This window comes from Gymnodraco acuticeps, unplaced genomic scaffold, assembly GCF_902827175.1.
Source record: "Gymnodraco acuticeps unplaced genomic scaffold, fGymAcu1.1, whole genome shotgun sequence".
Lineage (NCBI taxonomy): Eukaryota > Metazoa > Chordata > Actinopteri > Perciformes > Bathydraconidae > Gymnodraco > Gymnodraco acuticeps.
In genome coordinates, this window is record NW_022991848.1 from 1 (window position 1) to 17,714 (window position 17,714).

The window sequence follows — 17,714 nt, forward strand, 5'->3', positions numbered from 1 at the left end:
CTTCTTACATTTGAACCCAAAATACCTGTACTTTCTACTTCTTACATGTTAACTAAATACCTGTACTTTCTACTTCTTACATGTTGAACACAAATACCTGTACTTTCTACTTCTTACATGTTGAACCCAAATACCTGTACTTTCTACTTCTTACATGTTGAACACAAATACCTGTACTTTCTACTTCTTACATGTTGAACTCAAATACCGTACTTTCTACTTCTTACATGTTGAACACAAATACCTGTACTTTCTACTTCTTACATGTTGAACTCAAATACTGTACTTTCTACTTCTTACATGTTGAACCAAATACCTGTACTTTCTACTGTCTTACATGTTGAACACAAATACCTGTACTTTTACTTCTTACATGTTGAACTCAAATACCTGTACTTTCTACTTCTTACATGTTGAACTCAAATACTGTACTTTCTACTTCTTACATGTTGAAACAAATACCTGTACTTTCTAACTTCTTACATGTTGAACTCAAATACCTGTACTTTCTACTTCTTACATGTTGAACACAAATACCTGTACTTTCTACTTCTTACATTTGAACTCAAATACCTGTACTTCTACTTCTTACATGTTGAACCAAATACCTGTACTTTCTACTTCTTACATGTTGAACCCAAAATACCTGTACTTCTACTTCTTACATGTTGAACTAAATACCTGTACTTTCTACTTCTTACATGTTGAACTCAAATACCTGTACTTTCTACTTCTTACATGTTGAACTCAAATACCTGTACTTTACTTCTTACATGTTGAACACAAATACCTGTACTTTCTACTTCTTACATGTTGAACTCAAATACCTGTACTTTCTACTTCTTACATGTTGAACTCAAATACCTGTACTTTCTACTTCTTACATGTTGAACTCAAATACCTGTACTTTCTACTTCTTACATGTTGAACCCAAATACCTGTACTTTCTACTTCTTACATGTTGAACTCAAATACTGTACTTTCTACTTCTTACATGTTGAACTCAAATACCTGTACTTTCTACTTCTTACATGTTGAACACAAATACCTGACTTTCTACTTCTTACATGTTGAACTCAAATACCTGTACTTTCTACTTCTTACATGTTGAACTCAAATACCTGTACTTTCTACTTCTTACATGTTGAACTCAAATACCTGTACTTTCTACTTCTTACATGTTGAACTCAAATACCTGTACTTTCTACTTCTTACATGTTGAACTCAAATACCTGTACTTTCTACTTCTTACATGTTGAACCCAAATACCTGTACTTTCTACTTCTACATGTTGAACTCCAAATACCTGTACTTTCTACTTCTTACATGTTGAACTCAAATACCTGTACTTTCTACTTCTTACATGTTGAACTCAAATACCTGTACTTTCTACTTCTTACATGTTGAACCCAAATACCTGTACTTTCTACTTCTTACATGTTGAACTCAAATACCTGTACTTTCTACTTCTTACATGTTGAACTCAAATACCTGTACTTTCTACTTCTTACATGTTGAACACAAATACCTGTACTTTCTACTTCTCTCATTTTCCCAAACAGCTGGTTCCTTTAGTCTGAATGTGTGTTTGATGCCGTGATCATTATTCTTTAGAGTCATTGCGTGCCTATTGATTTGAACACGATCCGTGTATCCATCATTTCCTGGTCTTCTCTAAAGAAGAGGGACCAATGGAAACGTTGTCATGTTGCCGTTGTTCAGCATGGAAACATTCATTAGCTAACAATGACATTATTGTTCTATTAATATAAAGGGAGGTCAGGTACTCTTTAAAGTAGCTGCTAGTTATGGGTACTTTTTACTGAAGTACATTTCAAAGCCTCTTTACTTTTACTTGAGGAAAGAAGTTTAGTCAGTACTTCTACTTTCACCAGAGTAGTTTTAAACACGAGTATCTGTGCTTCTACTTGAGTAAAGGAAGTGTGTACTTTGGCCATCTCTGTCTGGAGCTCTAGCATCACAGAAACAAACAGCTGAGTGTACTTCTTATTTATTTAGTTTGTACAATACAAACTCGTGCTTTTACATACAGTATGAATAAAACAAGACAAAGAAACATGTCTTATCGTATGCCTACAAAACCAAATGTTTTTTTTGTACGTAAAGGAAAAATATATTCATAATAATAAAATAATAAATAGAAAAAATTACAAAAACATTTAGTTTTTTGCATGTGAAGAAAAAACTAAAATAATAATAATCCAATAAATTGAAAATAAATGTATTTTATCAAGGGATCAATAAACACAAATCTAAATTGAGAATTTGGAAGATAATGACCAGCAGCGATGTGACGATCAGCGGTATATATTGATTGCTGTTACCTTTGCAGCGACGCAGCGTACGGCCATGGATCGGTCCGTTAGACACGTCCTCGCCGCCTTGTAGACGTCACGATGACACGGCACGGCGCTGACGCCCAGACCCTGAAGGATCTTCTCCAAACTCAACATGATCTCATACCGACCCTGAGACTGAGGGAGGAAGAGGAGGAACGTTACTGCACCACACGTGTTTTAATGTAATCAATACACAGCTAAACATTTCAGACATCTGATCAGAATACACTCAAAAACATCGTATCAAACATTCAATATTATTGTCACTGAAAATGATTTGATAACTCAGAGATGTTTCTAATCTCAGTGTAGCTAAACACAAATAATCATTTTAAAAAGGAGCGCAGGGTGAATTACTCCTACTGTAATTTCTCACATGGTAAATTCAGTACAATGTTCTAATTCCTAGCGGGAGGGATTATGTGCTTTAACCCATTGAAAGTCTTTTAACTCGGTCTGTCAGTCGATTAAAATAGTTAATCGCGATTAATCGCAAATTAATCGCACATTTTCGATCTGTTCTAAATGCACCTTAGAGGAATATTTTTCAAGTTTTTAATACTGTTATCAACATATGAGTGGACAAATATGCTTTATGCTAATGTTTATTATCATTTGAACAATGACAAATATTCTCATGAATATTAAACACAACAACCTGTGTGTGTGTGTGTGTGTGTGTGTGTGTGTGTGTGTGTGTGTGTGTGTGTGTGATGTGTGTGTGTGTGTGTGTGTGTGTGTGTGTGTGTGTGTGTGTGATGGATCGTTGGAGCTATGTGCAACTCAAGGCATATGCTCGAATGGGAGCTGCCTGGACGCTGCAATCATGTTGCGCTATCCGTGCTGAGTGTGCTGACTTCTCGTACAATGTCCCACTGTCTGGCTTCCTGCATAAAGTCAAGTGCTCGGCGCAGTTGTGGCGAAATGTCGCTCCTCTGTTTTCATTTAAACAGCTCCTTGTATCCGTTAGCGCAGCTAGCTAGCACCAGATGCTAACAACAACAATGCACATAAGGTCTCTCTCTCTCTCGCTCGGGCCACACATACACACACCCTCCCGGTCCTCCCAACAGCCAGTCGGTGCCTGCCGGTGAGCGTGGAAGTGTGGTCTGCCACAAGCGGGCGGCAGGAGCGGGGCTGTCAGCATCAGCTTGTAGATGGTATTTTAGACTCGATGCGCTCTGAAACTACGGGGCGGCCGAGGACAAAAAATACACATGCGTTAATCGCGTTAAAATAATTAGTGGCGTTAATTGTTATTAACGCGTTAACTTGACAGCCCTACTTTTAACATCTGTGCATGAAGATGAGAGCTTGTGGGTGGAAAAGTGAAACACACATATACTCTGGTTTTTAATTTAATTAAAGAACAAATATACAAAACTAGGGAGGTAACAATTAAGGCTGAGCAGCAGACGAACCTCTGCGTTCTTCATGGCCTTCAGCAGGTTGGTCAGAGTTTCTTTAAAAGTGCCGATCAGCATCCGACCCAGCTGCTCAAACAGAGCACCGAGACACGCGATGGCTGCCCTGAAACACACACACACACACACACACACTTGTTCAACTTGATGTAAAGAAAACTTTTATTTGTTTGACATTTCCCCCCCCCCATCTTTTCTGTGTACCATGAACGCATCGTGACTTACAGTCGGGTCGGGAGTCCCGACGGAGAGTCGTCTCTGCTGCGTATGATGTCATTGCACCTGTCCACAAACAGGCAGGCAGAAATGGGGTCTCCCAGGCGGTAAAGCAGGGCCAAGCAGTGGGCCAGCAGCCAGCGGGTCGGCGGGCCGGGAGAGCCAATCAGAACGCCCGAGAGCTGGTCGAGCAGACGCCGCTGGTTGTGTTTGAGGTCGGTCTGAAATGAAGAAACATATTCTTTTAGGTTTTTTACCTCTTTAAATCATGTGTGAGTCTACTTTAAAGAGTCCTCTCCTGCTGATGTTCAGGTGTATATCAGTGTGTAGTGTCTCTACTTAAAGAGTCCTCTCCTGCTGATGTTCAGGTGTATATCAGTATGTAGTGTCTCTACTTTAAAGAGTCCTCTCCTGCTGGTGTTCAGGTGTATATCAGTATCTAGTGTCTCTACTTTAAAGAGTCCTCTCCTGCTGATGTTCAGGTGTATATCAGTATGTAGTGTCCTCTACGTTAAAGAGTCCTCTCCTGCTGATGTTCAGGTGTATATCAGTATGTAGTGTCTCTACTTTAAAGAGTCCTCTCCTGCTGATGTTCAGGTGTATATCAGTATCTAGTGTCTCTACTTTAAAGAGTCCTCTCCTGCTGATGTTCAGGTGTATATCAGTATGTAGTGTCTCTACTTTAAAGAGTCCTCTCCTGCTGATGTTCAGGTGTATATCAGTAATGTAGTGTCTCTACTTTAAAGAGGTCCTCTCCTGCTGATGTTCAGGTGTATATCAGTATCTAGTGTCTCTACTTTAAAGAGTCCTCTCCTGCTGATGTTCAGGTGTATATCAGTATGTAGTGTCTCTACTTTAAAGAGTCCTCTCCTGCTGATGTTCAGGTGTATATCAGTGATCTAGTGTCTCTACTTAAAGAGTCCTCTCCTGCTGATGTTCAGGTGTATATCAGTATGTAGTGTCTCTACTTTAAAGAGTCCTCTCCTGCTGATGTTCAGGTGTATATCAGCATGTAGTGTCTCTACTTTAAAGAGTCCTCTCCTGCTGATGTTCAGGTGTATATCAGTATGTAGTGTCTACTTTAAAGAGTCCTCTCCTGCTGATGTTCAGGTGTATATCAGTGTGTAGTGTCTCTACTTTAAAGAGTCCTCTCCTGCTGGATGTTCAGGTGTATATCAGCATGTAGTGTCTCTACTTTAAAGAGTCCTCTCCTGCTGATGTTCAGGTGTATATCAGATGTAGTGTCCTCTACTTTAAAGAGTCCTCTCCTGCTGATGTTCAGGTGTATATCAGTGTGTAGTGTCTCTACTTTAAAGAGTCCTCTCCTGCTGATGTTCAGGTGTATATCAGTATGTAGTGTCTCTACTTTAAAGAGTCCTCTCCTGCTGATGTTCAGGTGTATATCAGTATGTAGTGTCTCTACTTAAAGAGTCCTCTCCTGCTGATATTCAGGTGTATATCAGTATGTAGTGTCTCTACTTTAAAGAGTCCTCTCCTGCTGATGTTCAGGTGTATATCAGTATGTAGTGTCTCTACTTTAAAGAGTCTCTCCTGCTGATGTTCAGGTGTATATCAGTATGTAGTGTCTCTACTTTAAAGAGTCCTCTCCTGCTGATGTTCAGGTGTATATCAGTATGTAGTGTCTCTACTTTAAAGAGTCCTCTCCTGCTGATGTTCAGGTGTATATCAGTATGTAGTGTCTCTACTTTAAAGAGTCCTCTCCTGCTGATGTTCAGGTTGTATATCAGTATGTAGTGTCTCTACTTTAAAGAGTCCTCTCCTGCTGATGTTCAGGTGTATATCAGTATCTAGTGTCTCTACTTTAAAGAGTCCTCTCCTGCTGATGTTCAGGTGTATATCAGCATGTAGTGTCTCTACTTTAAAGAGTCCTCTCCTGCTGATGTTCAGGTGTATATCAGTATGTAGTGTCTCTACTTTAAAGAGTCCTCTCCTGCTGATGTTCAGGTGTATATCAGTATGTAGTGTCTCTACTTTAAAGAGTCCTCTCCTGCTGATGTTCAGGTGTATATCAGTATGTAGTGTCTCTACTTTAAAGAGTCCTCTCCTGCTGATGTTCAGGTATATATCAATATGTAGTGTCTCTACTTTAAAGAGTCCTCTCCTGCTGATGTCCAGGTGTATATCAGTATGTAGTGTCTCTACTTTAAAGAGTCCTCTCCTGCTGATGTTCAGGTGTATATCAGTATGTAGTGTCTCTACTTTAAAGAGTCCTCTCCTGCTGATGTTCAGGTGTATATCAGCATGTAGTGTCTCTACTTTAAAGAGTCCTCTCCTGCTGATGTTCAGGTGTATATCAGTATGTAGTGTCTCTATTGTGTTGTGATTGTCCCGCCCCTTAGCCTATCATGTACAATGTGTTGGAGCGCCAGCCAATAGAAGCGTGAGTGTTACATAGTGATGTCATCATGTTACAGAAGTAAACAAAGCCGTTGCAGAACATTTACATGCAAACAAACCTATAGAACACATTACAGGAAAGGGAAAACCCCTTAAAGCATAATAAGGCCCCTTTAATTAAATGATCAGTCTGATCTCGCTCAGTTCTCACCCGGTCGGTGGCAGGAAGCAGCTTCTTCAGGTGGTTCAGCCACTCAAAGATGAACTCCGCCCTCTGATGTTCGGCCAGCTGACTGAACGCCTCCTCGTTCAGCAGGAGGCTGTGAGCTCGCTCCATCATTAACCTCCTCCTCCTCTTCCTCCTCCTCCTCCTCTCCTCTCAGTGAGGGTGAACTCTTCTGTCCTGCTCTGACATCCTGTCAGACACAAAGAGAAGTGGGAATAAATAGACTGATTCCTTACAGCAGCTTCTGAAAGGCTGTTGTATTATTTAACATCAGTGGACAGACCAAAACTAAACATATGAATACATCCCCTTGGACTTGGATTTAATGACTTGGACAATTTTCAGACCAAATGTCCAGCAGGGAATAATAGGAAAACTAATCAAAGATGAAAGTAATCTTTATATGCAGCCATACATTTATTTGCTGCCCATTTTCGCGATTGTATATTATATATTTTAAAGGTGTTGTGATTGCTGTCATTAACTCTTATACTGTTTTTTGGATGAGCCAAAGACACATTTAGATAATGTCTCTCGGGCGTGACAAACTCTTTAAGACCCACAAAATTATTCTGGTTTCGAGAGACTGACTAAATGTGACTTTTAAATCAAAGTTGACTTCCACAATTCGGTGGATTTCCCCCTTTAAGTGTTCAGTACGTCTTCCACGCTGTGCTGTGTTCATGTGCGTCTGAAAACCAGGTTTTTTAACGTGTCGTACGGTGGGAAAAAACCCGACCTTGAAGACAAACACTGAACCGAATAAACCCGCTGAGAGACTCGAGTGTTTCAGCAGAACTGTTGAGTCTTTGTGTCCCATTGAGAACTGACAGAGCGGATCGGAAGAAGAGACGCTGGGAGAATATCTGAGACAGAGCAGAGCTCATACATTATTCAACGATACAACTCTGTCTCCTCCATACACACACACACACACACACACACACACACACACACACACACACACACACACACACACACACACACACCACACACACACACACACACACACACACACACATACCATGTATACATCACTTCAGGGGACATTACATTGACTTACATGCATTTCCTGGAGACTTATCCTAACCTTAACCATAACCAACACATGCCTAACCCTAAACCTAACCAAGTCTTGACCCTAAAATTAATGACTCCCCCTTATGGGGACCTCCAATTTGTCCCCATAAGGGAGACGAGTCCCCACACGACACACACACACACACACACACACACACACACACACACGAATCTAAAAATAACCGTCTGTCAAAAGAAGAACACACTCTGATTCAAACAGAGACGATACTGCAGAAGAAGAACACATCATCATCCACGCCTACAAGCATCCCACTGCAGTGTGTGTGTGTGTGTGTGTGTGTGTGTGTGTGTGTATCCCAGGGTTGGGATGGGCAAAAATCAACATATCAACCGGAATTGCTCAAAACATCTCATACCCTGATAACTCTGTATTTGTATGCATGCATGTAATCATAGTCAGTGAATAGCTGGAGTTTATTTTCTCTACAATGTCACTAACAACTTTTAACTTTATTTTTTAACTGAGAAATTACTTTTCGTTTGCCATTAATTACTTTACACAGGAGTATACAACAACCGGCTCTACCTATTTGCTTATTGAATTACCAGGAAACATGCTTTTGCCTTGTAATTATTGAGAAATGAAATGACTTATATCAAGATAGAAGATGTTCTACCGACAACAATCCAAAATATGCAGTTTTATAATATATAAAAACAGAGACATAACTATAAATGTAATGTTGAATGAAGTTCCTGTCACCATGTTTATAAGACTCAGTTACATACCAGAGCCACAGCCTCACCCATCTCATGTTAACACACTAATGATCCCTGAGTCTGGGAACAACAGAGGACAGGTGTTGGATAACATTACTCAACTCGGTACCACTTTACAATAAGGCTCCCTTTTGGCAGTTATAAATGTTAGTGACTCATAAACATTGCCAGACTCCGGACTACACTCTCTGACTCAGAGGCAGAAACACTCGTACACGCCTTCACCACATCCCGTCTGGACTACTGCAATGGAGTCCTGTCCGGGGTTCCCAGCAAAACCCTGGCCAGGCTCCAATACGTCCAGAACTCTGCCCGCACCAAGCCATGGCAACACATCACCCCCACCCTCATCCACCTCCCCTGGCTGCCGGTCAAGTCCCGGATTCAGTACAAGTCCCTCCATACCCTCGCCCCCCAGTACTTATCGGACCTCCTCCATCCCTACACCCCTTCCCGGAGTCTGCGGTCCTCAGACACGGGCCTGCTCTCCATCCCCCGCTCTCGCCTCCGAACTGTTGGTGAACGGGCGTTCAGTGTTGCGGCCCCCACCCTCTGGAATACACTTCCTGCCGAGATCCATAATGCTGCCTCCCTGGACATCTTCAAATCATCATTAAAGAAACACACCTGTTCACCCTGGCCTTCGGGCCCCAGCCCTTTCTTGGTCCCCCGGCTTCCTTTCTTTTTTGTTTGCCCTTTGATTGTCTGTTTGTCCACCATGTACAGCGACCTTGGGTCCCTTGAAAGGCGCTATATAAAAATCATTTATTATTATTATAAATAAATGGTCATAAAGTGATGCCAAGAAACATCAAGATGGAAGGGGGGGAATCAACTCAGTGAACAACGGATACCAAGGATGCTGGCTGATGAAGAACATGAAGTAAGCTATGTAGCCAATGTAAGGCTTAGTCATCTTGCCAAATAGTGAGCCTGTGCTGATGTATGAAAACTATGTTAGAACTGATTTATAAATGGTTCTTAATGATTCATAAATTGTTTACAACCTAATTAATAACCTAATTATAAATAACCTTATTGTAAAGTGGTACCCTCAACTCTAACTCAAAGGGTTTATTGTGAAATGCACCGCAGCTACAGTCTAGTCATGAACATCTGAAGTCCTAGTCTCCTTCAACAATGCAACATATAGGACATAAAACAATAACATTAGTGCAAGAAGAAACAAAAGAAATAAAAGAGTGCAAAGGAATGTTGAAAGTGACAAAGTAATGCAGGAGGAGACTACACACATGTGAAATAAATACTGTACAAGAATAAAATACTGATTCTTGTAGTTATAACAATAAACATTAGTAGATTATCTGAGTTAAGAAACTGTAGTGTTAGAGGAGAAACATAGCTTTTTGTCTGCTATGCAATGATTAGCATGTCATTTTGTAGCTTTGTTTTATATCACATTAAATACCAGGAATAATACAAACAGTCTACTCTTTTACAGACATATAAAAGACATATAACGCATCACTTATACGTTTTATGTGTTCTTAAGTATACCAACAGTTGATATAAAACCACAAACTGTCCCTTGTCATCTCACAAACAACAAAACAGCTTCTTCATTAATGTTTTTAATACACTAACAGCATCTAACAAGCTTCGCTGCTAGCATTGGGTGGCTAACCGGGTTAGCTAACGAGCAAAAGTTTAGAAACAACGCGAAATTATAATGAGACTGTTTACCTGTTAGTGTCCGTTAAAAGCCCTTTAATCCAAACAGAAGAGTGTCGGTTGAAAAACAAACAAGCAGGGAGTTTATTTCTGTTTATTTGTGATGCTCTTAATGTCACCGAGCAGCTCAACCGACCCGCCGCGGACCAACTGTCAAGCTAGCGGAACTCACAACATACTACATCCGGTTACTTCATTTTTTCAGGCTTCTCTCTGCACTTTTTCCCCTAAAAATGAATTGTAATCAATACTTTTAGATGTAAATGGTTCATTGTATCATTACTATGGGTCTCTGAAACAACCAGACTTTTACCAAACTGTTATCAGACATTTAGCAGACTGTTATCAGACATTTAGCACTCTTTCAGCACACTTTTCCCCCCTGAAAAGACTTTAAATCATCAGTGTCACTATTGTGGGGATGTAGGAATGTACCTGTGCCTGGCGTGGAGCCCCCTTGCACTTTAAATCAATTTATTTGCCTTTTTTTAATTGTGTTTTCTACTGTTAATGCGCTATGCGCCCCCTGAAGCCCTCCTGTATCTATGACTGATTGACCTGAATGTTTTATGTGTATTATCTCGATGCCCAAGACAAATTTCTCCTAAGGTAGACAATAAAGCTTTATCTTATCTTATCTTATCTGTCGGGAAAACCGGAACTGCACTTAAATACTACACACGGTTACCTTTCTTTAAAAAATAAAAGCCACTTTTTCAGCATTGAATTATTTGTGGCATACCAGAGTAGATTACACATTGTGTTAGCATATTTAAATACTCAAACACGTAAAAGGGTTAAACAAGAAATAAAGACACCGTTTAGGCCCTGTTAAAGCACCGTAAATGAGCACAACATATATATATATTATATATATATATATTTAGGGAATTTAAGTCCATGAGGAATTAGATATTTAGCAAATGTGTTATTCCTTAGTCGTCCGTTGAAATGGGGCTCAATCTTAAAACAAGAACACATAAGAATTAAGTGCAGTTTACCCCAAATAAATCAAGTAGTAGTCTAGCTTGAATTAAGGTCAAATTCAGATTAATTCACACTGTGGTACAGTCTCAATATCACTCCCTTACTAAATCAATTATTCGATTATTTTCCTAGCTTCTCCATCACTTTATTCTTAAAACACGTTTTCATTTCAGTTGTTTAGTGTAGTATTGTGTTGGTTCGCGAATTGTGAGCTTTTATTGTTTAGGATTTTCACTTCCGGTCTCCTGCTTTCTCGACATCTCACTGGTAGCAGCAAGTCGATAACAGAATCATCGAGCGCCTTCACGGCTCACAACAAACAGAAGGGCGAATTTCCCCTTCATTTAGTCTCCTAGGCGAAACACGTATACCATGGGTGTTTCTCAATGTCGAGGATGATGGAAATGAAGACTGTCCAGACCAACGGCCATATGACATCTTATTGAACCAGGTCACTGTTCACCCGTTACTCTGTTAACGTGCCTTTGGCCACAAGACACAGATGTACACTTACTGTGAATGAAAGTCCTTGTTGTGTTTGTGATATATGCAACATAATGGTTCACTTTATTAACAAGGAAACAATGCATTATGCATACACTTTGACAGTACATCTCCCCTTTGAAGCCAGTCTCCTTAAGTGTTGCTGAACAGCAGACAGTGCAGCAGCCTCTAAGTCATAGAAAAGTGCTGAATGTTTCAAATGTAGCTTAGTAGTCATTTAGCATCTGGGTATAAGGCTTTGCTGGAGCAACATTAAGAAAGTCAAAAGAGTCAGTCTGGATTGCAGAGGTTTTTTACACGAGGCACATCATTTCTCTTTATTCTGAGAAACATAATCTCATTTTAAAGATGATTTTTGTTAAACCTATTCAGTAGGGGTGTAACGGTTCACAAACATTTCGGTTCGGTACGTACCTCGGTTTTTTAGTCACGGTTCGGTTCGGTACGTTTTCGGTACAGCAGAATTTTTTTTCACAGAACAAAACATATATATATATATTTTTTTTTATTATTATTAAACTGTGAATAATGTATTCACTCAAATAAATACAAAATATAATAAAATAAACATTAAGGTGCAGCATTTCGATGAACTGAAATAATCTGTATTTGAACTTTACTGTAGGCTACTAGTACTCACAAAATATAAACTATTAGTTTTGGGTTTTTAATTATTATTAAACTGTGAATATTCACTCAAATAAATACAAAATATAATAAAATAAACATTAAGGTGCAGCTTTTCGATGAACTGAAATAATCTGTATTTGAACTGTACTGTACTAGTACCTAAGCAGCCAGTTTGACATTATGACTTGCTTGTCATTGTATTTTCATGTTTTTTTAAAGAAAAATTAACTTGTCCACATTGCTTGCCGAAAGGGCAGATCTGCTGGCACTAACAATGTCTCCTGCTGTGGAGAACACCCTCTCGCTAGGGACAGAGGTAGCAGATACAGCCAGGTAGCGCTTTGCTAACATGGCAACATAAGGATATATGGCGTTTGTAATAGCTTTGGCTCGGTCTGAACTCTCTGCGAGTGGTGTAGGCTTAAATGCTAGCGGGAGTTGGGTTTGCACTTCAGTCTTTTTTCTTTTGGTACCGGTGATATTCACGTTCGGGTGATGCCTTTTCAAGAGTGTGCAAGTTTGATGTATTGCCAGCCGCGTAACCAATTTTAGTTGAACAATGCCGACAAACAGCTTTGGTTCGGTCCACCTGTCTTTGTCCTTCATCCTTGTACGTAACTGCGGAACCAAAATGTTCCCAAACCGGAAACTTCAATGATGCTGGAGGATTTTCGAGCTCAACTTTATCTGCGTTCGCCATTAATTTTCGACAGTTCCTCAAATTACTGACTACATTTGAACGCATCCCTCTGACCAGCTCTCATAGTATGCCTCTCATCCAATGAAATGACTTGCTCGCTCTATGACGCGTTGAACCCAATGTGACCAAATTACTCTGAATGCTGCGACGCAGCACCTGAGATTACTTCCAAAAAGTTGTTCACGTTCTGAATTTTTTTACGTTTAACGTTATATTCGTTCGGTACACTTCGGTACACACCTGTACCGAACCGAAGGGCCCGTACCGAATAATTTCGGTACGGGTACGTGTACCGTTACACCCCTACTATTCAGCAATTGTTGGTCAGCAAAATCAGAGCTGCGGTCTGTTCCTATTCAGTGTCATAGAAAGGCCTTGTGGCAGTCATTTGACTATTCCCCTGTACATTATGCCCACACATCAAAACACATCTCTGCTCACTCTTATCAGAGCATTCGTATTGTACTATCTTCCTGATTGTATTGTATATAGTTTATATTTGCGTTCAAGTGCCATGTTTAGAGCTTTAGTAAAGTGCATTTTCAGAAGGAAATACTTGTGTAGTTTGGAGCTACATGCTGTAATGTAAAAGTACCTGTTGTGCCTTGTGGCCACTGGAGGGCAGCAGAGGAGCAAGTCAGTGCGACGATCAGTTGAGAATGAAAAGAAACACGAGACACAAAGCAACAAGTCTCCCTGCCTGAAATGAATACATTATGTTTTATACGATATATCCACACAAGCTTATGGTCTGTTTTGCCTAATGTTCATCTTCATTTTGCACAAGCTGGGAATTATTATGTGGTGTCTCAATGAAATGTTTACAAAGCTTTAGTGTGACGGGCAGCTTGGTCTTCACGTGATAGGAAGCGTTTTAAAAACAGACCATTATCCCTCCCGACCAACGTCTTCTGGAGATTGTAAAGAACATTTGTTTTGGTCTGGCAATGTTTAGCACTGCCAACATTTGATTTCAGAGCGAAAGACTTCAGATAGCAGTGTGCCAACAGTCCAGCCCTGAAGACATCTACGGTACAGTTTTGAGATTTCTTCAAATGCCGTTGCCATGGCAACACAAGGGAGTGGCTATATACAGGACCGTCCTGTGACTATATACAGGACCGTCCTGTACACAACCTCTGAAATGGCTATATACAGGACCGTCCTGTACACAACCCTCTGAAATGGCTATATACAGGACCGTCCTGTAAACAGCTCTCTGAAATGGCTATATACAGGACGGTCCTGTATATAGCCATTTCGGAGCTTGTATACAGGACGGTCCTGTATATAGCCATTTCAGAGACCTTATATACAGGACCGTCCTGTATAGCCATTTCAGAGACCTTATATACAGGACCGTCCTGTAGGCTATATAGCCATTTCAGGGCTTCTGTGCAGGACCGTCCTGTATATAGCCATTTCAGAGAGCTGTGTACAGGACGGTCATATAGCCATTTGGCGTTGTGTACAGGACCGTCCTGTATATAGCCTCGGCCGGCAACACAATGCTCGCCTTGAAACATGGTTTTCTCTTAACTTCAGTGAAAATACTCCTAACAGCCCAAAACTTCACAGGTTTGGTAACGATGCAGCCATCAACGCATCTAAGCGTAGTATGGGGTGTCATCAAATGCCGTTGCCATGGCGACAGACCACTCGCCATGAAACACGATGTGGCTGTAAGACCTACACTGAAAGCAGACAAAGTTCCCCCAGAGGGAGAGAAGAGGAACCTGTAACACAAACACTTAGTCAATTATATTGCCCACAATCTGCACACAAGAAAACTATTGACAGAAACTAAAACTAAAAAGCACTAGAGGACAGTAGTCTTTAAAAAAAAAAAAACGCAACATAATAGTTGCCAGCTCCAACACCAATTCAATATAGGCTAACATTAAAAGAAGGTTAAAATCCAGGCTTTCTTTAACAGAGTAATAGATCCTCCTGGCTCCATCCAGGAGGGGAAACGCTCATACTCGGCTCTATGGATTAAACACAAAAACAGATGTTATAAAGAATAATAAAAGCTAGAAGAAAGTGAACAAATGTCCATAGCCAGTTTCCCGGGTTGCTCGGCTGGTTATGAGCACTGCTACACTCTGCAAAACACGTACAAGTTGCTTAAAAACGATTACAACTTTGAGTAAAGCACCATATTAAAAACACATTGCTTGTAACAGATCAGGTCTCGTGCTTTGAATGTCTGAAGAGTTTCCCTCCATGATGGGAAAACGTATCTTGCCCTCGCCCTAATCAAATCCAAACTGAGACACTTCCATAGGTTCATTGAAAAGACCAGTGCTTGAATTGGGCTGGTACTCACCGGTACGCAGTACCGGCACTTCTCATTTTTACCCATGTGGTACCGGCACTTCTTACTGAGTGGAGTCCTGTGGCAAGGTGCCGGTACTCATTAAAATGCCGGTACTCAGCCGTCTGTGGCATCTCATGACGCATCTATGACGCTCCGCAGCGATAGACTAGAGCAGAAAAGACATCACATAACGTTAGCATTTCGAAAATGTTAGCGTGTCTTCATAATAGTGCGAAAATACAGCGGTTGTCACCGGACAAGGATTCCCTCTCTCCTTTCCTGCTGATTCGTGCTGAGCAGTGGGTAGGCATTAGGGGCAAAGCCCTCGAATGGTTTAGGTCGTATCTGACTTGTAGGACTTTCTGCATCAGCCTTGGGGACTCTGAGTCCTCGTTTGCTCCTCTCCTTTGTGGGGTTCCACAGGGTTCAGTGTTAGGCCCCCTGTTATTCTCCCTGTATTTGCTCCCTCTTGGGTCCATTCTTAGGAAGCACGGTATCGCTTTCCATTGCTATGCAGACGATTGCCAAATATATGTGCCACTTAAAAAGAACGACTCATTTTCAATTAAACCGCTGTTAAACTGCCTTGAAGACATTAAATCCTGGATGTCATGCAACTTTTTAAAATTAAATGATGACAAAACCGAAGTGATGGTTTTTGGTGCCCCTCGGACCACTCCGATAGACCTAGGATCCCTGGGCCACTCCACCAGGCCTACCATCACAAATCTTGGGATAAAGATGGACCCTGAACTCAAGCTTGACAGCCAGATCAAGGCAGTTGTTAAAAATAGCTTCTTCCACCTCAGGCAGCTAGCCAAAAGAAAGCCTTTTTTAAGTAGTGACCTTTTTGAAACGGTAATCCATGCCTTCGTCACCTCCCGCTTGGATTATTGTAATGCACTATATATGGGGATAAGTGCATCCTCCCTTGCTCGCCTGCAGATGGTGCAAAATGCAGCAGCACGGCTACTAACTGGCACACGCAAATACGAGCATATTTCCCCCATTTTATCTTCACTCCACTGGCTGCCCGTTCATTTGAGGATTCATTTTAAAACTCTTTTATTTACTTTTAAAGCCCTCAATGGCCTGGCCCCGCCCTACCTCTCTGAGCTGTTACACAGCTACACGCCCACTCGCACTCTCAGGTCAGCTGATCAGTTGCTCCTGAGGGTGCCAAAAACAAAGTCTAAGCGTAGAGGGGACCGTGCTTTATCTGCTGCCGCCCCTAAACTGTGGAACGACCTGCCCTTGCTCATCAGACAGGCTCCCACACTGACTGCTTTTAAATCTCGTCTTAAAACCCACCTCTTCTCCTTGGCATTCAGAAACAAGTAGATTGTTGCTTTTATTTGCTTTCAGTGGTCTATTGTTTTTTATTATATGGCTGTTATTTATTTTTTAATTATTACGTTTATTCTGGGTTGTTTTGTGTTTGTATCTTGTATTTTAAATGTATTTATATTATGTTGTGTGAGCTTATCTCTCTGTACAGCACTTTGGTCTGAAGGTTTTTAAAGTGCTATATAAATAAAGTTGGATTGGATTGGATTGGAAGATGGTGAGTGTACTCAGGGACGAGGTGTAATTTAACCAGCCGCCAGTAGGAGTCAGGCTTGACTTTCTTTTATATCCAAAGAAAAAGTAAATCTGTTTACAGTTGTTTCATATGGATGTTGAGAGGTATCCATATATCTCTTCATTTTGCTCTCAAAGTGCACCACATTGATGCATCTAACTTCAATATTTAAAAAATAAATCTTCCAGGGGGAGCATGCCCCCGGACCCCCCTAGTGTGTCAGGTCCACTCCCCACTTATAAAAATAGTACTTTACCACTGCACCCCCTCTAATTTCAGATGCACCCTGAGTCATTTTGTTTAAGTACAGTGAGCCTTTGTAAAATATACAGTAAAGAGACAAAACCACCAGCATTAAAGGATATACTATATGACTTTGAGCCAAATACTTGTTTTTGGGCTGTATAAATAAATTGACTTGAAACAGTTGCTGATTTAGAGTACTGGCACCTTTTTTATTCCAATTCAAGCACTGGAAAAGACCATAAAAACTTGTGATGTTAGGTATTGTGCCGAGGCTTCGGTGCTGTGGCTCAGCTGGAAAGCAATTGACTCATGACCGCAGGGTCCCTGGTTCAACGACTGAACAATACGTATTTTTTGTTGTTTATAAAAGCTACAGCTAAATGAGATAATGTAGTTAATAAATGTATTCTTTGATATGGTTTAGCCTTTCTCAGGCTACAACATGGTTACGTTTATGAATATTATTAAGGAATACAAATCCCTCTTTGCAATGTTTACCAGCCTCCTTAGGCTTTTCAATCACAATCATTAAACTGGAATAAATACAATATTGTTAACATGAAAATATGATTTTATGTTCGTTGTTCAGAGTTATTCTAAGGCTTTACTCAATGGGAACTCGGTATGAGATAGAGCACACTGTTGAGA

General features: G+C 40.6%; 1 protein-coding gene across 1 annotated transcript; it reads right to left on the reverse strand.

Moving 5' to 3' along the window:
- Positions 1-2,345: 2,345 nt before the first annotated feature.
- Positions 2,346-10,242, reverse strand: LOC117535422 (HEAT repeat-containing protein 5A-like; the record flags this gene model as incomplete). The annotated part of the gene is made up of 5 exons (XM_034199870.1): positions 10,110-10,242; positions 6,570-6,774; positions 4,010-4,221; positions 3,782-3,890; positions 2,346-2,495 (listed from the first exon to the last, which is right to left on the reverse strand). Coding segments are annotated over exons 2-5 (600 nt in total), but the record flags the coding sequence as incomplete, so codon positions are not given.
- Positions 10,243-17,714: the final 7,472 nt, after the last annotated feature.